The 27214-nt window shown below is 40.4% G+C and overlaps 1 protein-coding gene across 1 annotated transcript; it reads right to left on the bottom strand.

Annotated features, from left to right (window-relative positions):
- Positions 1 to 95: 95 nt before the first annotated feature.
- Gtpbp10 (GTP binding protein 10) lies at positions 96 to 23147 on the bottom strand. The gene is made up of 10 exons (XM_075956115.1): positions 23059 to 23147; positions 19788 to 19981; positions 18654 to 18745; positions 18016 to 18160; positions 13259 to 13332; positions 11114 to 11166; positions 7883 to 7990; positions 7149 to 7226; positions 6094 to 6217; positions 96 to 2247 (listed from the first exon to the last, which is right to left on the bottom strand). The coding sequence occupies exons 1-10, from the start codon at positions 23089 to 23091 to the stop codon at positions 2039 to 2041; spliced, it is 1110 nt and encodes a 369-aa protein (XP_075812230.1). The 5' UTR covers positions 23092 to 23147; the 3' UTR covers positions 96 to 2038.
- Positions 23148 to 27214: the final 4067 nt, after the last annotated feature.

Genomic DNA, 27214 nt, shown 5'->3' with positions numbered 1-27214 from the left:
CTCTACAGGCACATAGTACACAGACTTGGGTGGAGGCAAAACAAAATAATAAAATAAAATATACTATTATATTATACATTTTTTTTTTGGTTTTTCGAGACAGGGTTTCTCTGTGGTTTTGGAGCCTGTCCTGGAACTAGCTCTTGTAGACCAGGCTGGTCTCGAACTCACAGATATCTGCCTGTCTCTGCCTCCCGAGTGCTGGGATTAAAGGCATGCACCACCACCGCCAGGCTTATATTATACATTTTTGAGACATGGTCCCACTATGATTTCAGACTAGCCTACAACTTGTTAAGTCACCCAGGAAGCCTCCAACTCAAAACCCCCACTTCTCCTTCCCAAGTGCTGTGGTCATAGGCCCACACTACCACAGACTCCCACGCTTGCCCAGGAGTATTTTAAAGGTCACTAATTTGCTGCTACTTTATAAAAAGGAAAAAAAAAAGGACAGAAAACATCACAATGAACACATTTGGGTTTTACAAAAGTGTAAAATGTAGGCTCCTTCCAGTGCTTCCTTTGAGAAAGACTGAGAGTCTCAGGAAATAGAAATGTCTGAGGCCTCATGTGCCTATATACTGCTTTAATTTGTTTTTTGTTGTTGTTATTTTACAATTTTAAAAAGTGAACGTGTACATTTTATAACAAATTTCACCTAAAGGAAAAATCTCTATTTGTAAGTATTGTTTAAATACTTTCAAGGGAATTAAGAAAATGCATCTTCCTGGAAGGCAGGCTCACCAATCAATTATATAAATCATTTGCTCTTCCTAGAAACTTCAAATGGCCAACATGTGATACCTAATTTGAAAAACAATGTAGTTGTGAGAAACTTTAAAATCTAGGTAGTTTAGCCATTGTTTCCTGATCGTCCCCTTTGACTCAATAGCCATTAGTCAGACCAATGGGATGAGACCCAGTCACCATTCACATCAAGGATAAAATATAGGAGCTCTGTTGCTCTCAGGGTGTGTGCTAGCCCAGTTTTGGTCTTGTGTATGCTTTTTTCAAAAATGAAATTGCTTTGCTGAGCTAACACTAGAAGAGGGGGAAGAAGAAAATTCCTCTTCCGGATAATGCACATATATCAGGAAACGCACTGATAAAGACTATTTTTAAAATGTGAAAACACTTTAATTTATATTAATTTGAAATATTTTTCCCTTAATACATAAAAACTATACATGCATCTTTATCATACACAGTGTGCTTTGAAATAGACTCAAGCTCATTTAAAATACATTTTCTCAGATTTTTGTGGTTAGAACACTTAAAACCTACTTTTTTTTTTTTTTTTTTTTTTTTTTTTTGGTTTTTCGAGACAGGGTTTCTCTGTAGCTTTTGGTTCCTGTCCTGGAACTAGCTCTTGTAGACCAGGCTGTCCTGGAACTCCCAGAGATCCATCTGCCTCTGCCTCCCGAGTGCTGGGATTAAAGGCATGCGCCACCACCTCCTAGCAAAACCTACTTTGTTACAAATTTTCAAAATATGATACATTGTTCTATATAAACAACCAGCTACACAACAGATCTGCAGAGCTTAACTGAAGCTTCGTATCTTTTGAGCAACATCTCCTAACCTTTTATCTCCCTGTCCTTAATGATCATCACTTTTCAGGATTTCCACCTGTCCAGTTTTCTTTTCAAGATTCCACATGTAAGTGAGATCGTGTGACATTTGTTTTGTTTCTTGGAACATAATGCATTCTAGGCTCACCTGTGATTTTTTGTTTTTGTTTTTTTTTTAAGATTTATTTATTTATTATGTATACAACATTCTGCCTCCATATACGCCCACATGCCAGAAGAGGGCGCCAGATCTCATTACAGATGGTTGTGAGCAACCATGTGGTTGCTGGGAATTAAACTCACAACCTCTGGAAGAGCAGCCAGTGCTCTTAACCACTGAGCCATCTCTCCAGCCCTCATCTGTGTTTTAAATAACATGATTTCCTTCTTCGTTAGAACCGACACCTTACACTAGGTTTAAACGCTGCCCTCTCCGGAAGTGGACAGCACGCTCTGGTGTGCTCCCTCTAAGATGCTCCACTGGAACCCTGCAAACGAAGCAACTGCTTCCGATGATGTGCATCGCTGTCTTTGCTGTCCTGCTGGTCCAGCGACTTCCTTACACAGCTCTTCAGCTCCTCAATCCCTTCCCCGGTAACTGTGGAGATGGGGACGATATGTTGGAACTCCACAGCCTTCTCTGGAAGCATGCTTCTTTCAAATAAATGCAGAAAATCTGAAACAAAGAATAGGTGGTTTTCACAACCTTTTTAAAAAATTAAGTAAAAATTACGCAGATGTTTGATCTGAGAAGCAACAAACTGAAACTTAGCACCAGGAACTCCTCCCCTGCTCTGCCCTGTCTCACTGGCTCTTGGGATCTTTGTGTTAGTACTGATAATGGTGGTTCTTAGCATAGAGCAAGGACTTGGTTAATTACTATTGGAGAAATTTATTTTAAGCCAAATAAAGAACAAGTATTAGATAAACCATGACAACACTTAGTTCCCATAAAAACAGTGACATCATTTGGAACATTCTGGCTTGCTTTAACGTCCCCCAGGCACAGCATCGACATTTAAAACTGCAGCAGGAGATCGAACAGTTCAACAGCAGATATTTTTTTTAATTTTTTTTAAATTTTACATACTAGCCCCAGCTCCCCCTTCCTCCCCTTCTCCCCCACTCCCATGTCCTCCCTTCCTACATACCATCCACTCCTCAGAGGAGGTAAGGCCTCCTTGGAGAGTCAACTAAGTTTGGCATACAAAGTTGAGGCAGGACCAAACCCTTCCCTTGCCCCCTATTAAGGCTGAGCAAGGTATCCCACCATAGAGAATGGGGTCCAAAAAGAAGGGCAGATCACTTTATCTGAATCCAATCAATCACCTAGGGCTACCAAAGCTGCATGACTATCTTCTCCCTAACACCATGGCAGTGGGGTGTGAGGTGAAGGGGAACAGCGAACTGACTGGATGGGTCAAGCATCATCTAAACTAACATGGGCAGACGAAAGTCATCATGCAGAAAGTCCAGGGAGACAAGCCTGAGAACTGTGGTGGCCCAGAGTACCTATAGACTCCTGACTACCTCATTTCTAGCACCGCCTCTTGCAAGGTCAACACAAGAAACAGAACTACTGACCTAAAAAAGCAAATGCCATTAGGGAATGAACACTATTAGGGAGTACGTATGTCCCAGGACTAAGGTACTGTCTCAGGGACAGTTCTAATGCGTACACCACGTGGGGAACCATTTTCAAGAGAAGAAAAATGACCTTGGTGCTGTCTGCTCATCCTAGTATATTAAAGTCTGTTTTCCTCAATTATCAGTCCTGGGACAGAAAGGAGACAAATCAGCATTCTTCAAAAGCGGAGGCCACCTGTCATCTGTGCCACTGCCCCTATGTGCACATGAGCCTTCTCCTAGACCAAAAGCGGAGGCCACTTGTCATCTGTGCCACTGCCCCTATGTGCACGACCTTCTCCTAGACCAAAAGTGGAGGCCACTTGTCATCTGTGCCACTGCCCCTATGTGCACGACCTTCTCCTAGACCAAAAGCGGAGGCCACCTGTCATCTGTGCCACTGCCCCTATGTGCACATGACCTTCTCCTAGACCAAAAGAGGAGGCCACCTGCCATCTGTGCCACTGCCCCTATGTGCATATGAGCCTTCTCCTAGACCAAAAGAGGAGGCCACCTGTCATCTGTGCCACTGCCCCTATGTGCACATGACCTTCTCCTAGACCAAAAGCGGAGGCCACCTGTCATCTGTGCCACTGCCCCTATGTGCACATGACCTTCTCCTAGACCAAAAGAGGAGGCCACTTGTCATCTGTGCCACTGCCCCTATGTGCACATGACCTTCTCCTAGACCAAAAGAGGAGGCCACCTGCCATCTGTGCCACTGCCCCTATGTGCACATGACCTTCTTCTAGACCCAGAAGCTAAGACCATCATCGCTACAGGATAACAGTGTTTACCACAGCCAGTTCTCCATACTGTGGAGAGTCTCTGGTGTCTGAATCAGAACGGCCCCTGCACGCACACACATTAGAATCTTCAGTCAGCACAAGTGGAACTCTTTGCTAGGATTAGAAGGATGAGGAGGTGTGGCCTTGTTGGAGAAAGTACGTGGGCTTGGCACCTCAAAAAGCCCAGATAGGGCCCAGTGTCTCTTTCTGCCTGTGGCCCAGGATGCAGCTCTCAGATACTGCTCCAGGCTCATGCTCCCCGCCCCATGATGACAATGGACTAAGTCCCCTGTTAAATGCTTTCCTTGTAAGAGTTGTCCTGGTCACAGTGTCTCTTCAGAGCAACAGAACAGTGACTAAGAGAGACCCCTGAGTTTCTTTACATAGTGGAAATGTTTTCATTTAAGAAGTTTCAGACAAATCCTTTTAGTGAGAGGATGTATTTTCTGTGTCACATAAACACAGGACTAGATGTTCTTTTCTAAAAACTGATATTCTTCAGTTACTGGGCATGCACATGGTACATAGACAGACACACAGAAAAAAACACCCACCCAGACATATATAAAATCTTAAAAACAAGTAAAACCCTACTGGGTTTGTTAAAGTGCAGTGTGTACTGGCGAGACAAATTGTGGAGTTGATAAAACCTGCTCACACTTCATGGTTAGCTGTAGACTAAAGAAAACCCCCTTTGTAATGATAGGAGTGGCAGGTGCTTCCCGCCACCCGGCTAGCTTTACCTGAAATAATTACATGGAAACTGTATTCTTTTAAACACTGCCTGGCCCATTAGTTCAGCCTCTTATTGGCTAACTCTCACATCTTGATTAACCCATTTCTAATAATCTGTGTAGCACCACGAGGTGGTAGCTTACCGGGAAGGATCTTCACCTGCATCTATCTTGGAGAGGAGAGCTATAGTGTCTGCCTCACTGTCTTCTTCCTCCCAGCATTCAGTTCTGTCTTCCCCACCTACCTATGTTCTGACCTATCAGGCCAAGAAGTTTTCTTTATTAAGTAACCAATGAGAGTAACACATAAACAGATGACCCTCCTCCATCACCACTTTTACCCACATTTCCTCTGTTTTGGTTTTGTCTTTTTTCTTCAAGTTGTATTTTATTTTTAGCTGGTTATGATGGTACACAGTTTTAATCTCAGCACTGACGAGGCAGAAGCAGGTGGATCTCTGAGTTTAAAGCCAACCTGGTCCACACAGTTATTGTTAGGCCAGCCAGGCAAACATTACAGAACCCTGTCTAAAAATAAGAAAAAAATAAAAACAAACAGACCCAAGAACCAACCAAAAAGATTTATTTTATCTTTAATAATGGATTTCTGGGATACAGGTGTGTGTGAGCACAAGAGCCAGCAAACCCTCCTGAGGCTGGAGTTCAGGTAGCTACGAGGCCCTGACATGGATGCTGGAAACCAAACTCTGGTCCTTCACCACAGCCTGTGCTCTCAATGGCTGCGACATCTCTGGGCCCTCTCCCGTACCCTTTAAAGGTCCACATAAATTGTAATTCTTTATAAAACTTAACCTTTTTGGATCAAAGAATTTCTTTTCTTTCTCTAACTTAACTGCATCATCCATTTTGATGACAGGTCAATGCTACTTCAGTGCTTATACATTATGAGTTCAAATATAGTTTCTCAGAGTAGAAACTACTGATTTTCTTTTTTTTAAAGTTCAATTTTTAAATATTCATTTATTTATTAAGTATACAGTATCCTGTCTACATGTATGCCTGCAGGCCAGAAGAGGGCACCAGACCTCATTACAGATGGTTGTGAGCCACTATGTGGTTGCTGGGAATTGAACTCAGAACCTTTGGAAGAACAGTCAGTACTTCTAACCTCTGAGCCATCTCTCCAGCCCCATCTACTGATTTTCTTTCCTACCGATCTTTGCTATCATTGGTCAGGATATTACATACCTATAACCCCAGCACCTGGGAGGTAGGAATTCAAGGTGGCAAATTTGAAGCCAGACTGGGTTACAGGAGACCCTGTCTCAAAACCTTAATCCCTTCACCAAAACAGTCCCAACATTCTGTGATCTTCCTCTGTACCGAGGAACAGAGAAGTGAATGATGCTTTACCTGCGGGGTTCTGGAGCTGCTTCATCAGTTTTTCAAGCTTAACCTGGGCATTGGGCAAGTCCATCTTATTAACTGCCAAGAGTGCAGGTTTTGTCTGCAGTTCCTCTTTGTATAACTCCAACTCCTTTAAATAAAAAGAGAAACCAAGTAATTTTATATCAGTATGTATATAAATGAATACTATGGCGATACTTCTTTAATGACCTGGAAAATCTAGGGCTTATACACATCACCACAGGGCAATAAATCCCAACAACTATAAAACCAACAAAGGAAATTCAGAAAATGCTTTTTACTAAACCATGTGAATAAGATGCTAGCTCACACAATTTCTCAGAAGCAGCTGATTTTGTGTCTAGAGCCAAATGAAAGTAACTAGACTCAACAGAGAAAAGACTCATAGGCCAAAAATAACAATTCAGTATTGTTGCATTCTCAGAAAAGGCATATGTACTTAGTAAATATCAAAAGCTGTGGGGGTCCCTAAAGAATTAAAACAAAACAGATTGGGTTGTTTTACTTCTGACTGTGAGTGGTTAACATGTCACTCACTCACAGATGCCTAGTAAGTACCCAGTCTAAAGCAGGAGCAAAGAGCTGGCTATCGGTTACAGATTTGGCAGTCAAGGCTACATTCATTGTAGGCAATGGGAAATAATGGCAGTGGGTAAGATCACAAATAACTCTCAATAACCTTGCTTAAATGGTAAGACAAGTGCTGGGATTACAGCTTAACGGTGGAATGCTTGTGCAACGTTCATGGCTTGACCATCAGTACCTCCACAAAAGGAGAAAAGAGTGAGCAGAGATTTTTAATGGGGAATGCTTCAAGAAGACAGACGCCAGGGCAGAAGCAAGGTCAGCTGAGAAGGGACATGGGGCACGAGAGGGCAGTACCCACATAATAATGAGAAATGGGGAATACTGAAGAACTGAAAACAGCAACTTTGATTCTTTAACTGGATAAAATCTTTAAAAAGGTGATTATTCTGATTACTGTGTGACTCACATAAAAGGAGAACTAGCTCCAGAACACAGTAAACCAAAAAACTTACTTTTGTAAGAAGTACTATTGTTTCAAAGGCAGTTCTGTACGGAGTTACAGAAGAGAGCTGAAATCCCGAAATATCAACCTGAAGAGAAGAGAGAACCCAGAACATAAAACGGTTGCTCAGTTCTATGTTTAGCAATGTCTTCTCTCTGAATCATTTCTCAACGTACGTTTTACTGGCAACTTAGTCATGAAATTGAGTTGTTATGATAGCTATAAGCATTACTATAAAATGAGTCATTGGTGAAAAACTAGTACAGATAATTGATACTATTATAAGCAATCTCATCCATAACTTAAGCATCACCAATTAAGAATGTAAGAGATACTATAGAAGAGCATGCCAAAATCTCCAGGAATCAAGTCTTGCTAAGTATGGCCAAACGTACACACACTACAGTAGCAACAGCATTTCCACCCCACGCTATAAACAGTGATCTACTGACTTGTCCCCACTGACACAGACTTACTGGAGTGATATTTATTAGTACAGTCATGTACCTAATATACCAGAGCTACATTCTGAAAACATGCCCAATGATCTTATCACGATGTGAACTTATAGAGTATGACCACACGTCTAAGATGGCTCTGATGCCACCAGGCTGTAAAAGCGTTTGACGCCTCTACAGGCTGGACAACAGACCAGCAATGTCACGTTATCTTTAATTTTACTACAAAGTGTTTCCAGGGAAACCAAGCTAAGTCATGTGAACATCACTGGAATGTATGACTTACAACAAAGAGCAGTTGTCTGGTTCGCTCTAAATGCTTGAGGAACTTGTGGCCCATTCCTTTGTTCATATGTGCTCCTTCTATCAGACCTGGGAGGTCGGCTACTGAAATCTAAAATAAAAGTAATGATTTGTTGAAAAAGAAAAATAGATAAGAACCAAGTTCAATTATTCCCAAATTTTCATATTTCATAGTTTCCAGTTAAGCACTCCATGGTACCTTTGAAATAAACATGTTAAAAGGTTTCATCAGATATCCGAATCCTGTTTTAACTCATGAGTCTACCAATTTATAGATATTGGGGGATTAGCTTAATATTTATTACTTCAACAGTTATTAATAAGGTAAGTTTGTAATTTTCTTTTCACAAATAACTCAAATAATTAATTAATGTGTGCATATGTTTTAATGTATCTTTTGGTTTCTTTCACTGAGCAATATGAACTCAAGATCTTCCATAACTTTTCATGGCTTCATAATCTATTAATTTTTAGAACTGACTATTTCATTCTCCAGATGTAACAGTTTATCCGTAACCATACTGAGATGGTGTAGGAGGTCCTTCTGTCTTTGTGTTGCTTTCATTGGTTAATAAAGAAACTGCTTTGGGCCCTTGATAGGGCAGAACTTAGGTAGGCAGGAAAAATTAAAGAAAATGCTGAGAGGAAAAAAGCAGAGTCAAAAAATTGCCATAGACCCATCACCAGAGATAGAGGTGCCGAGACTTTGCTGGTAGGCCACCACCTCGTGGTGATAAACAGATTAATAGAAAGGGGTTAAGCTAATATGTAAGAGTTAGCCAATAAGAATTTAGGGCTAATGGGCCAAGCAGTGATTTAATTAATACAGTTTTGGTTATTTCAGGTGTAAGCTAGCCGGGTGGCAGGGACAAACCAGCAGGCCCTCACATTGCACAATTGGCACTCCAACGTGTTCAACTATATCAACATAAGAATGAAGGTAAAATCAGGAAGAAGCCATGTAGCTCGCCGGAGATATGTATATTTCTGCTCTTGATTAAGGTACTGTGTTTGTGTAGCTCATTTAAAAAATGTAATGTATAATTTAAAAATATAGGTTAATAAATAGTCATCTATAATAGTCAAGTTTGTAGTCATGTTATATTTTCTAGATATATAGAAGTATATTTCAGTTAGATAGGTATTCTTCAAATCTTTCAGAGACCTTCAAAATATGGCATTTAAAATGTTTAAAAACTTAAGATTTTTCATAACAGTAAAACACATCTGCTCTACTTCAAGAGAAGGATGGGCATTGAAGAGTCTCCTTATGGAGTTGGTTAGCCATTTGTGCAAGAAACTGCTCTTGCCTGAACTGCTGAACTGGACATGCAGGACCCACAGAGAAATGACTGCTCAACTTGTCCAAAGGTGAGATGATCCTTTGGGGTTTCCTGCTTCATGATACTATGGGCCTGTAGGCGAAAGATGGATGCCCCAATGGTACAGAACTTTGGGTGACTGTTCAGGCAGCAAGATGTCTCTGCCAATTCTAGAGTTTTGGAAGTTGCTTACAATGCACTTCCTATGTACTTAGGTAATAGTTTATCCTTCTGGAGTCTTTGATGGAGTTGAAAAATTTATAGTTATAGTTTTCCTTAGTTATGATAAAAAATAAAGTAAATAAAAATATTGTAACTGTAATTCTTGCTTGATACCTGTTATATGAAATTTTACTATGTTAAAGCCTTCCTTTTTGTCTAAACAGAAAAGGGATGGGCAGTGGTGGCACACGCCTTTAATCCCAGAATCCCAGCACTTCGGAGGCAGAGGCAGAAGGATGTCTGTGAGTTTGAGGCCATCCTGGTCTACAAGAGCTAGTTTCCAGGACAGGCTCCAAAGCTAAAGAGAAATCCTGTCTTGAAAAGCAAAAAAAAAAACAAAAACAAACAAACAAACAAACAAACAACAAAAAAAACCCCAACTAAACAGAAAAGGGGAAATGGTGTAGGAGGTCCTTCTGTCTTTGTGTTGTTTTCATTGGTTAATAAAGAAAGTGCTTTGGGCCCTTGATAAGGCAGAACTTAGGTAGGCGAGGAAGACAGAACTAAATGCTGGGAGAAAAAAATGTGGAGAAAGAGAAAAACACCATGAAGCCACCAAAATCAGACATGCCAAATCTTTCCTGGTAAGCCACTGCTTAGATTAATAGATATTAATTAATTAATTGATATTAATAGATTAATAGAAATGGGCTAAATCAAGGTGTAAGAGTTAGCCAATAAGATGTTAGAGCTAATAGGCCAAGCAATGATTTAAGGAACACAGTTTCTGTGTGGTTATTTTGGGGCTAAGCTAGCTTGGTGGCCAGGATGAACAAGCGGCCCTCTTCCTTGCAACACTGAGATTCTTGATTGCTCCAAGTTCTAGTAATTATGAGTAAAGCTGCTAGAAACACCTATGTGCAGGCTTCTCTGTATAGAGAAAGAAACTCTAGGGCATAGTTCTTCCTTTATGAAGAATGTAAAGCAAACCTCAAAGCAGCCACTTCCCCAGAACCAGAAAGCTGGAATCAGTTTCCACAGAAGCACCATAGTTTCAATTGGAAGTGCTTTCAGGAACTGGAGATTAACAATTCACTGGGGAAATACGGGTATATACTGACAGGAGACAGACTAGGAAGACGTAATTCCATAGGGATGAATAAGCACAACACTTCCAAGAACAGGAATTAAATTCTTATTTTACTATACTAATGCTGAACAGAATCCATACTTACACTTACCATAAACAACATTAACAAAAATGTTGCTTTTACCTCCAAGACCATAAACACATGTAAATATAAAAGTCCTACGTCTGGAGAGATGGCTCAATGGCTAAGAACACATACTGTTCTTGCAGAGGATCTAAGTTCAGTTCCCAGCACCCAAATCAAGCAACTCACAACTGCCTGTAATGCCACCTCTAGTAACTGATATCCATCTAACCACACACACACATAAATAACAATAGTCAATATTTTGTTTTGTTTTTGATTTGTTTTTCGAGACAGGGTTTCTCTATAGCTTTGGAGCCTGTCCTGGAACTCGCTCTTGTAGACCAGGCTGGCCCCAAATTCACAGAGATTCACCTGCCTCTGCCTCCCGAGTGCTGGGATTAAAAGCATGTGCTACCACCACCCAGCAATAGTGGATATTTTTAAAACTCCTACTACCAAAAAACCCCTACAACTTCTAAAGATGTGTGTGTGTTTTACTTTAAAAATACCAACCTGTTTGAAATCATTGTATATAATCTTTCCAAGTTCAGGCTTTAGTGTTGTAACTGAAAGGCAAAAGGACAGCAAATTAGGGAAAGAATAAAAGACAAATTCTAGAATAATGTCAACATTGTATAGAATGAACAGTATCTTCCTTCTGAATATTTAATCCCACTTTAATTTGCTGAAATGGAAGCTACAGTTATCTCTATAACTCACACTGTATTTTAAAAAGACAGAGACTTCTGTTCTCTGGCCTGAAGTCCTCCTGTTCCATGGCCAGGGAGAGGTTGAGAATGTGTAGGGGCTCAGAATTTAGGTTCTGATCACCACCACTGATTCTGCAGTAAAGATTTTCTTTCTTTTCTCCTTAAAATTGCATTACCTTTATGTATGCATTTCCTTACTTGGGGAGGGGCTTGTGCATGGACGGGTATGCATGTGGGGGTCAGAACAACCTCCAGATCTCAGTTCTCTCCTTCACCCAAGGTAAAGAAAATTCAGGTTTTAACGGCAAGTACCTTTACCCACTAAAGTACCTCACAAGGCCGAGTAAAATTTCTCTAGTCTGTTCTCATCTGAGTTGTCCTTATGCCTTACCACTTTGTACTAGCTCTCTCCTGGGATTTTTTTCTTCTTCCTTCTGTCATGGCTAATCTGGCCTGCACTGACAAACCTGGGGAAGGGGAACCTCAACTGAGGAGTTATTGGCCTGTAAGCATGTCTATATATGTCATAAATATATGTGAAATACACAGACATATATATCACATGTATTATATATATTTAAGATTGTATATAAACACAGATCTTTATATATAATATTTAACTTGCTAATTGATGGAGAAAGGCCTAGTCTCCTGTAGGCAGTGCCACCCCTGAACAGGTGGTCCTGGTTATATAAGAACAGCAGCTGAGAAAATCAGAGCAGCAAGCCAGTAAGCAGCACTCCTCTGTGGTCTCTGCTTCAAGCTCCTGCCCTGAGGTCTGCAGTGGCTTCCCTGGGTTATTACCTGTAAGTCAAATAAACCCTTTCCTTCCCAAGGTGATTTGCCCATGGTGTTGATCACAGCAAGAGAAAGCAAACCAGAATACTCCCATTCTTCTTCTAAGGGGTCTCATGTTATAACAAACACTGATCATGTAACTAATAACAATTAGCTCAAAAGTAACTACTTCATCAGGTTCTAAGTTTTGAATGGTTTAATATTATTTTCCAGATTAATGCCATTTGCACTTTTTTCTTTAATAATGGCAAATATTCTATTAGATTTACTTAATACCATTAACCTACTCCTTCATTGTATCTCATCAATCTACTGCACTATCATACTAAGGAGATTCATTAATTCTTTGTGCTGATCAATTCCTGTATTATAGGCTAAGAGAACTTTCAGAAAGTTCTATTCTATTTTATTCTTTGCATGAAGTCTTCCAAATAGTCTAAGATATTTAATGAGGTAAAAGATAACCCACACAGTCTATGCAATTTCATCTGATTTTAATCTCATTTCTCTGTCTCTTACTCCATTTTCTCTAGACAAACTTCCTTGTAACTACTAAGCCGTGTCCAGGCTGTTCTCACGACCTAAAGGCCCTTTACCTCTAAGGCACTGATTAATCAAATTATTATTCATATCTCAGCCAAACACATTCTACCAAGAAGGTCTACACTTACCTACACTCTTCAACAGAACACTTTTATTCCCTTTCATTTATCAGTGAGACACTCACACACAAATGCACACATTCCTAGTATATGTATAATTATAATAGTCTATAAACATAATTGCTGGTTTTGCTCATCAGTTTTCTAGCAGTTTAGCCTAATATGATTCCTATACATAAATCCTTATAAAATTAATAAAAATGTTCATCTCGGTTTTCCCAGTATTTATCAGTGTGTAACAAGAGTTAAGCACTTATAAAATACTACATAAACCAAATAAGGGCCTGTGAAATAGAGAAATAAATGGAGCAAAGTTCCTCCTAAGGACAGGAAACTAGTGTGAGAACTGTAGTGGCCTGAAAGAGTAAGAAGAAAAGCATAGAACCTAACTGCTGGAAGCTTTCAAACTAAAGCTAACTTCAGAGCTTTATTATTCTTTTGCAAAGAAAACTTACCCTCATATATTAAAATTCATCAATTATACTTACACGCATAATCAGCAATCACAGGTGTTGCATGGGAAACCCGAGTCAGTAAAGAGGATTTTCCAGCATTTGGGAATCTGAAATGACACATTATATGTATGTGTGTGTTATAACAATATAATGCATATGTCCATTATAACAAATACCAGAACTACTAATATTTACATATTTCTGAATTCCCAATATTTCAAGTATTTACTGCTTTAGTTGGTGGCGTGAACCTGGAGAGTGGGGCCTAAAAGTGAGATGGATTAAAGTCTCATGCAATAGCCAACTTTATTCAAGTATACTCTGAGAGACAGGAAGCATCACATGGGTAAGGCGTCCAACACAAGGGCAAGCCACATGCGGCAACACCAGGGTTTCCACAGAGACACACAAATAACAACTCAAGTCAGCTCACTCCTATCCTACACCTCAGAGGAGAAGAACACACTCCAAGAACAGTTCTGTGTTCTGAAGACACTGAGGTCACATGACTCTTGGCTTGTTTTCTTGGAGTTTTCTCACATGGACTCAGAATTCTCATACAACATCAAGAAATAGATTTCTTGCCCGGTGGTGGTAGCACATATCTTTAATTCCAGCACCTGGGAGGCAGGAGGCTCTCTGAGTTCACGACCAGCCTGGTCTTTGGAGCTTGCACACAGAAACCGTCTCAAAAAGCACCCTCTCAAAAGAAGTAAATTTCTTGAATATTTCTGAATTAAGATTAGAATATGGAGTACAGCTCAGGAGTAGAATGTGTACTGTGCATCTGAGAGGCCTACGAGTCAATTCCTCAGTCCTTCTCCACAAAGGATCAAAAGTCCAAAATAATAGAACACTTGAGAAAATAGGAATAAAGTAAAGATGTGAATTTAAGAATTACAAGAGTGGAGTACCTGTTTTTTGTTTAGTTACATAAACAAAATAAATAATTCAGGGCTGGAGAGAATGGCTGAGGGTTAAAAACAGTTTGCACTGCTTCTGCAGAGAAGACGAGTTCGGTACTCAGCATCCGTCCTGGGCAGCTCACTAGTGCTTGCATGTGACTGCAGCTGCAGAGGGACCTGACACCTCACTCCTGCACATGCACTGGACGGGCATGCTCACACCCCACAGACACATGTGCATACACACAACTACAAACGAGTTCTTGGCGCTCAAAACCTTGCAATTCACTACCTCTCTTTTCTTTTAAGTAATTAGTCTTTCTGTATACGGGTGTTTTGCTGGTATGTCTATGTACCACGAGTGTGGCCTGTGCCTGCTGAAGCCAGAAGAGGGAACTGGAGCCCCTGGGTGTTACGGACAGTTGTGTATTGCCATGTGGATGACGGGAATTAATCTGGGTCCTCTGGAAGAACTGCTGATGCTCCTAACTGCTGAGCCAGCTCGTTAGCCAAATACTGACAACAGTATTTAATATTTTTTGGATTATGAACATTTTCAAACACAGACAAAATTACAAAATTAACAAACATAGTAATACACTATTTTTTTTTTATTTTTCGAGACAGGGTTTCTCCGTAGCTTTTGGTTCCTGTCCTGGAACTAGCTCTTGTAGACCAGGCTGGCCTTGAACTCACAAGAGATCTGCCTGCCTCTGCCTCCCGAGTGCTGGGATTAAAGGCGTGTGCCACCACTATTAACAAATATTTTTTACTTTTTCAAAAAAATTGAGATAATAAAATTAAAACTTTTATTCCTTGCTTTTTCTCCTTCCAAAGAGTTCCATATACTCCTTCCCACTCTCCTTCAAATTCATAACCTCTTCTTTCATTATCTGTTATTTCATGCATGTGTGTATTGTGTATACACACACACACTCCCAGATATAACCTGCTCAGTCCATATAATGTGACTTTTATGTCTGCTTTCATTTATTTATTTATTTGTTAGGTATACAATATTTTGTCTACATGTATTCCTGCAGGCCAGAAGAGGGCACCAGACCTTATTGCAGATAGTTGTAAGCCACCATGTGGTTGCTGGGAATTGAACTCAGGACTTTTGGAAGAGCAGGCAATGCTCTTAACCACTGAGCCACCTCTCCAGCCCCCTTTTATGTCTGTTTTCATGCACACAGTAGTTGCTTAAGTTTCCAGAACCAGGCATGTTATCCCTCTTGTTAAGAATGTCTAATCAGAGAGCTGCTGGTTCCTGCCAAGGTATGCAGGCCACCATTGCTTCCTTAGGGTTGATACGGTTCATAGGCATCACAGCTGGTAGAACTGGGTTATCTTCCTCCTCTGGAAGCTTGCATGCTGCTTTCTGATTCCATGAAAGCTAATCTTCAGGGAGCAGGCATTCAGGTCAGTTGCAGCTCAGGAGTCTCCAATTTTTAAAATCTGATTGTTTGGATACAAATTCAAATAAAGCTTTGGCATTACAATTAGCAAGAGCATCTCTGAAATCTCTTTTTCATATGTTTTCCTTCTCTTTTGCAATTTATTTTATTTTGTTTATATTTTTCTTTTTTTAAAAAAGATTTATTTATATTGGGCTGGAGAGATGGCTCAGTGGTTAAGAGCACTGCCTGCCCTTCCAAAGGTCCTGAGTTCAGTCCCCAGCAACCACATGGTGGCTCACAACCATTTTTTATGAGATCTAGCACTGTCTTCTGGCCTGCAGGTATACCTGCACACAGAATACCAAGAATACTGTATATATAATAAATAATTCTTTTTTAAAAAGACTTTTGCTTCTCTTTTGCAATTTATTTTATATTTTTCTTCCTTTAAAGATTTATTTATTATTTATACAGTGTTCTTCCTGCATGTCATAGGAGAACACCAAATCTCATTATAGATGGTTGTGAGTCACCACGTGGTTGCTGGAAATTAAACTCAGGACCTCTGGAAGAGCAGTCACTGCTCTTAACCTCTGAGCCATCTCTCTAGCCCATACAATTTATCTTTAAAGAAACTGGGTCATTTGTGCTATAGAGTTTCCTTTCCATAGTTCAGAATTTTCTGCCGCCAGCCGAGCAGTGATGGCACTCGCCTTCAATCCCAGCACTTGGGAAGCAGAGGCAAGCGCATCTCTGTGAGTTCTGTGAGTTCGAGACCAGCCTGGTCTACAGAACTAGTTCCAGGACAGGCTCCATAGCTACTGAGAAACTGGTGTAGGAGGTTCTTCTGTTCATGTGTTGCTTTCATTGGTTAATGAATAAAGAAACTGCTTTGGGCCTGATAGGGCAGAACTTAGGTAGGCGGAGAAGACAGAACTGAATGCTGGGAAGAAGGGCAGAGTGAGAGAAGCAATGGATCTCCAGCCTGAGATGAATGTTGGTTAGAATTTCCGGTAAACCACTGGTATGTGGTGATACACAGATTAATAAAGATAGGTTAAACTAATATGTAAGAGTTAGCCAATAAGAAGTTAGAGCTAATGGCCAAGCAGTGTTTTAATTAATACAGTTTCTGTGTGGTTATTTCGTGGGCTAAGCTAGTCAGGTGACTGGGAAGAACAAAGGGGCTCTCCTTGTAACACTGTCTCAAAATAAAATAAAATAAATTAAAAAATAAAAAGATAAAAATGAAATTTTCTGTAGCAATGTCCACAGAATCATTTAATATTCTAATATACTCCTTTGCCCTGATTCTATAAGCTTTATTCCTCTAGAGAATCCAGACTAATATAGTATGCCTTGAGGTTGGTTTTTTTTTTAAAAAGAATATTTCCTAACTGACTGACCTTCTTTTAAACTGCATGACATGACATTAAGAACAACTTTTCACTAGTTAATATACAGCTTACCCAGCCAACTTTCTAGTGACAAACATTTACATAGCTTCTAATTTTTTGCAATTATAAACAACTGCAAAAATATGTATATTACAGTCATCAAAAGGCCTTCACGATGGCTCAGGGGGTAAAGTCTGACTTCTGTTTGATCCCTAGGATTTACACATGTGCTGTGGCAATTGCACACTCAGACATATATACACAAACACGAATGTAATACAAACGCGTGTACAACTGGAGAAATATACACTATTAACTGATATTTTGGAGGGGTAGGACTAATAACTAAATTATTCCTTTATTTTCTCTCTGTAAAAAATTGTATGTATTGTCTTACCTTGTTTCTAAAAGTTTAAACATGGGGCTGGAATAATGGCACAGTGGCTAAGAGCACAAGCTGCTCTTGCAGAGGACCTGAATTCAATTCTCAGAAACCACACATATGCCTTCTTTTGGCCTCAGGGGATATCAATCATACAAGTGGTACAGAGATATACATGAAGGCAAAACGCCATACATATAAAATAAAATAAAAGCTAAACAATATGGTGACTATTTTAAATCTTTGTATCTTTAATTTCTTTATTAAAATAAATTTCTACATGAGTAAATATGGGTTTAAAATACATGATCACTTTAAAAGCTTTTGACTTTACTGCTAAATTTTCCTTAAGGGCCCACTTTGTATTAAGTATTAAACAAGAGCATTAAGTAAAAGAATTAAAATAAGAGTCACTTAAGAAAACATTTCCTAAGGACCCATCTTACCTGCCATCACCCACAGGTTCCTTCTGTCATTTACCTAACCTCTCTACCCAGCCAGGCCTCCTACTTCTGCCTGGTAAGTCTCCCTGACTTCCTCACTCATGACTTCTCCCCAACCAGCCACAGGGAGCCTGGGTCACATATCCAGTGCTAGCACACAAATTACATAAACTAGGAATATTTACGGCCCCAAATTATTATTTACATTTATTTTGTAGTATTGGTCTGCTTGAACGTTTTATAAGAATATAAACGATACTTACCCTACTAGGCCTACATCAGCTATAACTTTTAGGTCAAGGTGAATTATTCGCTTCTGGCCTTTCAAAGGTAAGAAATTTGTGTGTAATTTACCACCAAGGCCACCTTTAGCAACCAAAATTCTATCTTCTTCTTTATTGAGTTCTCCTTTAAGAGGAAAGACAACAAACATTAGTAAGTAAAACCAGTAATATGTTGTTTTGTTTTTGTACAAATACATGTCAAGAAATTCCAATTTAGAAATCCAATGGGCTACACTTAAGATTTAATGTCTTTATAAAAGGAAGCACTTTTTAAAGCAACTCCCTGGGGCTGGGAGCTCAGAAGCAAAGTGCTTGCCTACTGTGGACACAAGGCAAATAAATACTGACCCCAGAAAAACATTTTTGTAAGCAGCTAAAGGGGAGCTGATTAATATGTTTTAAAAACTAAGTATCCTTACCTCTTTAAAGTCATGTTCAATCTAGCAGGAAGTTTTTAAATATTTTATGTACATCTAAAAAATATTTAATAAGCCAGCAGCTAAAATAATAAACGTTAAAAATTTTATTCTGCAATTTAAGAAGCTACTATACTGTTTTCTGAACTAATTTTGGAAACTGCTCATTTCTCAGCAGCTCAGAAGCTGCAGCACACCCACCTACAACTCTGCCATTTTCATCAGTTACTGAAACACCCACAGGCACAGGGATTTCACAGTCTTTTCCTTTGGAGCCCTTCAGTGCACTAACTCTACAAAAAAACAAAACAAAAAAAAAATCACAAAATTAAATGACTTACAAAGGCAACTAGCAATAAACCCTTCTCACTAATACAGTTATTAAAAGGTTAAATACTAAAAAGAAATTATTCTTCTTCTTTACATTTTATACTGTGTACCATAAAAATAGAAATAAGTCATTACCAAGTTAACCACTAAAAGTCATTTCAACCTGAAATGAATATACGGTACATTTGAAATATAAATAATGATCGCTACAATACAAACAAAGTAGAAAACCCCAACAAACCCATTATGAATCTTCTAAAAAAACTGACCATGACTGGCAGTACTTAAATCTTACATGAAAATAAGTTGGTATAATTTTCTAACAGTAACTCCACTTGTAGGAATTCATCAAAAAATTGAACATAAGCTTACGAATTAAGAAACAGGGTCACTTATTGTAGAGAATATCTACACAGGATATCAGTTATACATTGTGGCTATGGCAATAAAAAAAAAAAACCACCCAGAACTGACAGTTGCCTAATAACTGGCAATGATAAAATGCTAATCTCGATACTGTGACACAGCTTTCTGAATAAATTTTAGGCATGAAGGGCTAAGGAAAAAGAGGGAGCTGTAAAATATTGTGTCCTTTCATCTTATTTCTTTATGCTGGATTTTATACACATACATATAATTATTATTTATATAAACACAGGAAGCATTAGAAAAGTTGATTCAAAGCAAATACTGGTTCTATTTGGGTGGAAGAGTTATCAAGGAAAGATTTCATGGTAGTGAGCTGCAGTGGCACTGGGGAAGTTTCGCTCAAGGTAAGTTTGGAGAAAAGTAGGGATTCAGATAACATCCATTCCCGGAGAGGAAATGCAGAAGGGACACTGGGAGAATAAGCGGATAAAGGTCCAAACCACCAAAGCAGTCATGTTAGACTTTTGCTTGTTTGGAATCACAAAAAATAATTTACTTTCAGTTATTTGTTAAGTTCTGTATTCTGTTTTACCAGGAGGGTTTTCATGAAGCTCAGATCATTCCACAAGCACTTACCGACTGTTAGCTCCTACTCCAGCTACAAAGCGTTTCTGAGGATATTTCTTCTTAAGTTGTTTCAAAGTCATATGCTTATGGGCTACGACCCAGACGTCACCACCTCTTCCACCTTCTCCACCTAAACGAGGGTAACCCATTCCACCACTTCCTCCCTTGGCGAAGATTCTTAGGTTATCAATGAAATTTCCATACTTGAGAGAGGGAGAGAGAGAGAGAAAGAGAGAGAGAAAGAGAGAGAGAGAGGATAATTAGACACCACTTGGTTCTGATCAATTTAAAGGTGCTGGTTTCATTATACTAAGGCTTCTTTTTTTAATTTTTATTATTTTTTTCAAGATTTATTTATTTATTATGTATACAATGGTCTGCCTGCATGTGTCCCTGAAGACAGAAGTTGGCACCAAATCTTATTACAGGTGGTTGTGAGCCACCATACGGTTGCTGGGAATTGAACTCAGAACCTCTGGAAGAGCAGTTAATGCTCTTAACCACTGAGCCATCTCTCCAGCCCTACTGAGGCTTCTTTTAAGAAAGAACCAAAGCTTTCTATATAAATATTGCAGAGCCTTTCCTTAAATAACCTCCCTTTCCAATTCCCCTTTCTTAGGATTGATTGCTTCACCGATCCTCAAGGTCTCTGCCCCTTCTCCCATTTAACATTCTAAACCTTCTCTTCTGGGTGATCTTAATAGATACCAGCAACTATCCCCCAGGAAAAACAGAAGTATTTAGAAGATTAAGCCAACTCAAAGATGGGAGTGTATTGCATTTATATTTGAAACTCTTTTAAGTAACTTGATGGGTATCAGTTGAATCAATGTTCCCTCCAAAACAAAATGTTATCAAAGCAACAATAAAAAATTGGTTTCCATCCTTAGTCACCAGAGAAATGCAAATCAAAACAACTCTGAGATTCCATCTTACACCTGTAAGAATGGCCAAGATCAAAAACACTGATGACAATTTATGCTGGAGAGGTTGTGGGGGAAAGGGAACGCTTCTGCATTACTGGTGAGAATGCAAACTGGTACAACCCCTTTGGATGTCAGTGTGGCAATTTCTCAGAAAATTAGGAACAACCTTCCTCAAGACCCAGTAATACAACTTTTGGGTATATATCCAAAGGATGTTCAATCGTGTCACAAGGACATGTGCTCAACTGTGTTCACAGCAGCATTGTTTGTCATAGCCAGAACCTGGAAACAACCTAAATGCCCCTCAATCGAAGAATGGGTAAGAAAAATGTGGCACATTTACATGATCAAGTACTACACAGTAGAAAAAAAAATGACAGATTGAATTTTGCCGGCAAATGATGGAGCTAGAAAACATTAATTTGAGTGAGGTAACCCAGACATAGAAAGACAATTATCACATGTACTCACTCATAGGTGGTTTTTAAACATAAGGCAAAGAAACCCAGCCTACAAACCACAATCCCAGAGAACTTAGACAACAATGAGGACACTAAGAGAGACTTACATAGATCTAACCTACATGGGAAGTAGAAAAAGATAAGATCTTCTGAGTAAATTGGGAGCATGGGGACCTTGGGGAAGGGTTTAAGAGGGTAGGGGAAAAGTAGGGAGGAGAGCAGAGAAAAATGTAGAGCTCAATAAATATTAATAAAAAATCTGTTTCCTCAAATCATAATCAAAGTTTATTTGTTCACTGAACAAATGCATGGCTTTTGACTGTAATTGTGGCTTTCCCAGAAGCCTAACTCTTTCCAGTACCACTGTCCTCTTACAACCTTAACTGTTCACCCCAAATGGTCTTTCAATGTTTCATCATTTCTTCTTAATGCGTCCACTACCGTGAGACAAGAGCTCTTTTCTTTTTTTTCTTAAGTGAGGCTGATGTCTGTATTCTCCTCTACACAGAAACAATCATGGCTTTGGGGTTTTACTGCTTATGAAATAACAGAATACTCACAGAACTGTATTCAAGTCCTTCACGCTATCACTAGAGTATTGTTTATTGGTTTTAACTTTCCCCTTCCCCTCCCCTCGCTCTTTTCTCGGCAATGCGCTGCTCAGTCTCTGCCACTGTATTCCTGTTTCTCTGCTTAGATCATTTGTTCTTTTCTATCATAAACCCACTTCCTGGTGTCAGACTGCCAATGTATTCTCAAATTATAGAACTAAAATATGGCTTCACATATGGTTTTATGATCTGAGGCATTCTTGGACTGTTGCTCTCACTGACTTTTACTCTGCCTTTGCAGGCTTCCTCAGAAACTGGATTGTGCTGGAAATCTTATTCTGCATTTAGTGTCTCTGGTTCCCTCACTAAATCGGCAACTTTTTTTGTTGTTGTTTTGTTTTTTGTTTTCAGAGTCAGGGTTTTTCTGTAGCTTTGAACCCTGTCCTGGAACTCACTCTGTAGCCCAGGCTGGCCTCGAACTGAACTCAAAGAGCCAGCCTCCTGTCTCTGGTGTGCTGGAATTAAAGGCATGTGCCACCAATGCCTGGCTAATCCGCGACTTCTTATAAAGATCCTGTGTATTAATCCCAGGCTTTCAAATTACAGAATAACTCCTTAAGTAGCCACATTTTTATAATCTACAATATTTTGATAATCTGCAAACTTTTAGGTATCCGAAATAGCTGGGAATTTTAAAAAGTGAATATTGACCACTCTGGTATAGCAATACTCTTGGTAAGGGCTTTTAAAGCTGTGTTCAACATGTGACTTCTTTACTTTCTATATTCATCAAATATATTAAGGATCTTACAGTGGCTGTTAGTAGCAGGGAATGGCTTAAATAAGATGTCTTCTAGTTTCCAAAGGCTATTACTAGTAAGCCGATTGTGATTTATTTATTTATTTTTAAGTCGAAGCAGCTGGTTGCGAATTGTTATGAAGATGGATTCTAAAACAGACACTACATAAAAACTAAAATCTCTGTAGGAGGCACAACAATTACACACTTTTGGCTTCCAGAAAAGATCTTCAGAAAGATATGAAAAGCAGAACAAGGGAGGAAAAACGTATAAGAACGGGTTATGAGTACTACATTAAACAAGAGTGAAAACAAACAAAAAAAGCAAAAGTCGCTGTACACCACGTACACCGTAAAACCGTGTCTAAACTGCAGCCAGGTACCCAATTTCCCTCCCACGTGCTGTGCGGAATTTTCTAGAAATTCCCCAAAGCCGGACCCAAACGGGCCTAGCCACGTCAAGGGGCACATGAGGGACCTGAGGAACGACAACCCGGCAGAGCGGCGACAGACCCCCGCTGGGGCAGGACCCCCGGCACGGACCTTTCTCAGCCACGCGCAACCGCAGCGCACCATGACCGCGAAGGGGCGGACTCCCTCCCGCAGAACCCGCGCGGACTCGGGGCGGGCGCGCCGATGACGTCACTGCTGGTCGCCGAGGTGACGCCGCGGCGGGCCGGCGCGTGCGCGGGGCGGGGTGCGCGTCCACCCAGGGAGGGCGCAGGGTGGGAGCCGGAGACTGGCCTGACTCACACAGAGTGTTAGTAAGGTCGCCGAGGAAACTGTGAGGGGCCAGAATTCTCTCTCACTGGAAAAGCCAAACGTTTGTGAAGGACACGAAGACCCTGCAAGACTGCTGGGTGACGACCTGAGTGATCTGTAACCGAAGGTGAACCTCAGGAACCAGTCACTAAAGACTTGTGATCCAGACGTAGTGGAAGAAGGGCGACGATCTTAGTCTGTAAGGAGAATCCTGTGTGTGGTGGTGACAAACCAAAAACCCCAACCTGGAACTGTCATCATGTGAGATCAGGAGATTACCGTTCCTTAGTTTGGGAAGAGGTTGGGTATCAGCCGCCTTCACCTCCTCCAGGCGCTCTCAGTGACAGAATGTGGCCAGGCATACTAGAGGGGTCTCCCCACACTGCTCCCTCCTTATTTTCCCTCGCGAGACTTTCTCAAGGTCACCCGCCAGGGTGGTGCAGCGGTGAGGAACTGCAAGAAATTGTTAAGTTCTGTCTTCAGTGTGAGGTGTTAAGTTAGTGATACTTAGCAGAAGGCCCCGTGCCTCCAGGCCTCTCTTCTAGCTGGCACCTGGCAAAGGTTTGCCACTGAAAATTAGAAAGTTAGGCAGTCTGCTACATGCCTGAGCCCTAGGTTAGAAAAGGGGGCAGTCTTGAGTCCCAAATTATTCATTAGGAAGGGGGCAAGTCCTAATCTACGGAAAGAGAGGATTTTCACCAGACCAACTGATTTTAAAACAAACAAACAAAAAGTCTTCTTGTGCAAAATCACCAAGTATACATATATAGAGAGTGCATTCTGATTATTGTGACCTTTCACCCCCTCTTACGTACTTTGCACACCAGTTGCCTCTCTTTGCTACAGGAATCTCCCACAGTCCTATCATCCTTTGAGACCCACTGAGTTTCATCACGATTTCCTGTGACAATGGCTTTGCAGCTATGTATTGAGCCTGAGTCTTCCTCATGGGTACACACTGAAGACAATGACAGAATTCATCATTAGTAGCCTCAGTAGTTCAAGGAGGCATAGTGCCCCGCAAGCCCCGCTTCCTCAGCTTTCTGACCATGATTGATTAATAGACCCATTGCAGGCAGTCACGGAAGCTTCGAGGTCCTGTTTGCAACGGTGCTGCCACGCCCAGAAGACAGAATCTCCTAGTCCTTCCCCCTGTCTTCCAGGTCTTACATTCTTTCTAGCCCCTCCCACTATGATTCCTGAGCCTTAGCATAGGCCACATAAATGTTCTGTTTAGAGCTGGGCATTCAACACTCACTGATTCTCAGCACCTTGAGCAGCCATGAGACTTCAGTCACTGCATGACTGCATGACTGCAGAGAGAGGCTCCTCTGATTAATGCTGGGAGTAGCATTAGCTTGATGCCGTGCCAGTTTAGCTTAAGAACAGCAGCAAGCTTGCCTCTCAGACTGCTACAGCCATGGATTTTTGACTGCGTTTAAAACCACCATTTTGCAATATTTTATAATTTACAAGAAAATTGAAAAGACAGTCCAAATTTGTCTGGCATGTCCTAATGTGAATATATTAGGTCACCATCAAAATGGAAAAAAAAAATAGGCTGGACATAGTGGTGTGTGCTTGTTATCCCAGCACTTGGGAGGCTAACGCTGGAGCATTGGGCTACAAAATGAATTCAAGGCTTTCCTAAACCATATAATGAGACCCTGTCTCAGAAAAGCAAGGATCAAGGGGCTGGAGAAATGAGTTAGCAGTTGAGAGCACTTGCTGCTCTACAGTTCTCAGTGCCCACATGACAACTACAACTGTACTTGTAATTCTTCCAAGGGACCCAAGCCCCTCTTTAGAAACTGAACACATGTGGTGCACAGATATACATGTAGGCAAAACACCCATATACATAAAATAAAAATAAACAAATCTTTAAAAAACGAGCTTGGGTATAGTATCATTAATAAAACTTCCAAGTTCTTATTTGTTGAGAATCAATTTCTTGCACCTGCTAGACATGCACGTCACTGTTTAGATACATCCTAGCCATAGCACAAACTTTATTTGCCCTGACCTTTACCTGTCTCGGGTTCAATTACTGGACATGTATTTAATCTAACTAACACTTTAGAATGGATATATTTCAAAACATGGACAAATATAATTAGAATCAAGTGTACATTGTGTAATTTTATTAGCCAATTGACATTGAAGTTGTTTGACTTGGTTTCCAACTTTGTAGATTGTCTCTAACAATCTTCTGTTGTTTTCCTACCCACTCTGTATTCGATTCCCACCACTTGTCTATAGTACTTTGGGTTGCACTTGTACAAGTGGACCTAACAAGGTTTACGTGACTCAGGCCCTGGGCTCAGCAGAGACTGGATGTTTCTTGCTGGTTGTTAATTCATTTAAAAGAAAGATGATCGCTTATAACGCTGACTCTTACAGCTTTATCTTTAAGACCTGCCAGAGCAGCACAGTAAATAGCCTCTGTTGGATGCTGTTCAAACGTGGTGAGTCCAGGAAATACTGTAAACTGGGCATCTGAAAACTTAATATGAAATCATTTGAATCCTTGAGCACTAGAAGTACAGGTTTGCACCACCACCACCTGTAGCATGGATAATGAAAACCCAGAGATAGATACTGGGGTTCAACCCCCAAACCAGAAAAGCAAAACAGCCAAGTCCCTAGAGAAGTCTTACCTCTACCAAGGCTGGGCGACTGCAGGCTAAACAGACTAAGCAGCTCACGCCTCTCTCTCTTCCCATTTTATATTCCCTCTAGTGCTGGGATTAAGGGCATATGACTCCCTAGTACTGGGATTGAAGGTGTAGGCCACCACCACTTCAATTTATTTCTGCCTTGATTTTGTGTAGCCCAGGGTGGCCTTGAACTCACAGAGATCCCTCTGACTCTGTCTCCCAAATCCCGGGATTAAAGGTGTGTGTCACCATTGCCTGACCTCTAGTGACTTTAGCTTTGCCTCTGGTATTCGGGCAAGATTTATTTATCAAATTACAAAATATATACCACTACAATCACCCAACAGAGAAATCTTTTATATAATTCTTATTAAGAAAAAAAATAAGTCCAAGCCTTAGTATGTAACAAAACGTGAAGGAAACTCCGCAGGATTTTGAAATTTAGCCTGCGTGTCAGCCTTCCATCACAATAGAGTGTTAGAAGGTGGCTAATGACTCCAGCAGGGATCAGGAATTGAGCAACAGAAAGTCTCTGCCTGTGTTTAGTAAGGGATACACGTTTGTAGACGGCAATGAAGAAGGATGGATTTACAGCCCATCTCTGTGAAACTTTACATCCACTAAGCTACAACCCGGAAGACCTGATTGGAAATCTCTTGCCCCCTATTATTCCCTTAAATCCTTCTGCTGGGTTTCCTCTGCCACTGAATTCGAGTTCCACGACTGTCTGCTCACTTCCAGATGATGAGCACCCCTAAGACGTTTTGAGTGCGCAGAGACTACACAGCTTTGAGACACTGTGTAGATTCAGTGCGTCAGTCCACTGGGAGGCTGCAAAGCTCATCATTTCAAGATCCACTCGCTAAGAAAGTTGGAGATTCGACTGATCATTTGAAAACACGCCTAGCATAATTCTTCCTTTGACATACTACTTTCCAGGTCATATTTTTTAGGTTTATTAAATGAGCAAAATAATATTTTCTTGGCACCGGCTTTAGAGAGTAAGCAGTCTGGAAAGTCTACAGCTCTAACCTGTGTTTGACTCATGTTTCATTCTGAATCTGGGGGTGGAGTGTAGCATCTTGATTAAGTCTTTAAGATATGGGGGTTTGGGTTGTAGTTACATTTGATGGTGATGATGATGGTGATGATGATGATGATGATGATGATTCTAACTCAGTTGCTTTATGTTGCATCCAGGATCTCACTCCTCACCAAGTTTATAGACACTTTGTTCTACAAGACAAGTTCCTTGCTATGAATTCCTGTTTCTGATA

Source organism: Microtus pennsylvanicus, chromosome 22, assembly GCF_037038515.1.
Source record: "Microtus pennsylvanicus isolate mMicPen1 chromosome 22, mMicPen1.hap1, whole genome shotgun sequence".
In the NCBI taxonomy this organism is placed as follows: Eukaryota; Metazoa; Chordata; class Mammalia; order Rodentia; family Cricetidae; genus Microtus; species Microtus pennsylvanicus.
This window is presented reverse-complemented; position numbering and strand designations above follow the sequence as displayed.

Bases quoted from the DNA above. Each gene is read 5' to 3' on its own strand.
- Gtpbp10 (XM_075956115.1), bottom strand. From the start codon at position 23,091: ATGGTGCGCTGCGGTTGCGCGTGGCTGAGAAAG. The intron at 6,218-7,148 runs GTAAGTTTTTTG...TTTTATTTAAAG, and splicing joins CAATAGTACTTCTTACAAAA to GAGTTGGAGTTATACAAAGA. The intron at 2,248-6,093 runs GTAAAGCATCAT...TCTTTGTTTCAG, and splicing joins GCAGCTCCAGAACCCCGCAG to ATTTTCTGCATTTATTTGAA.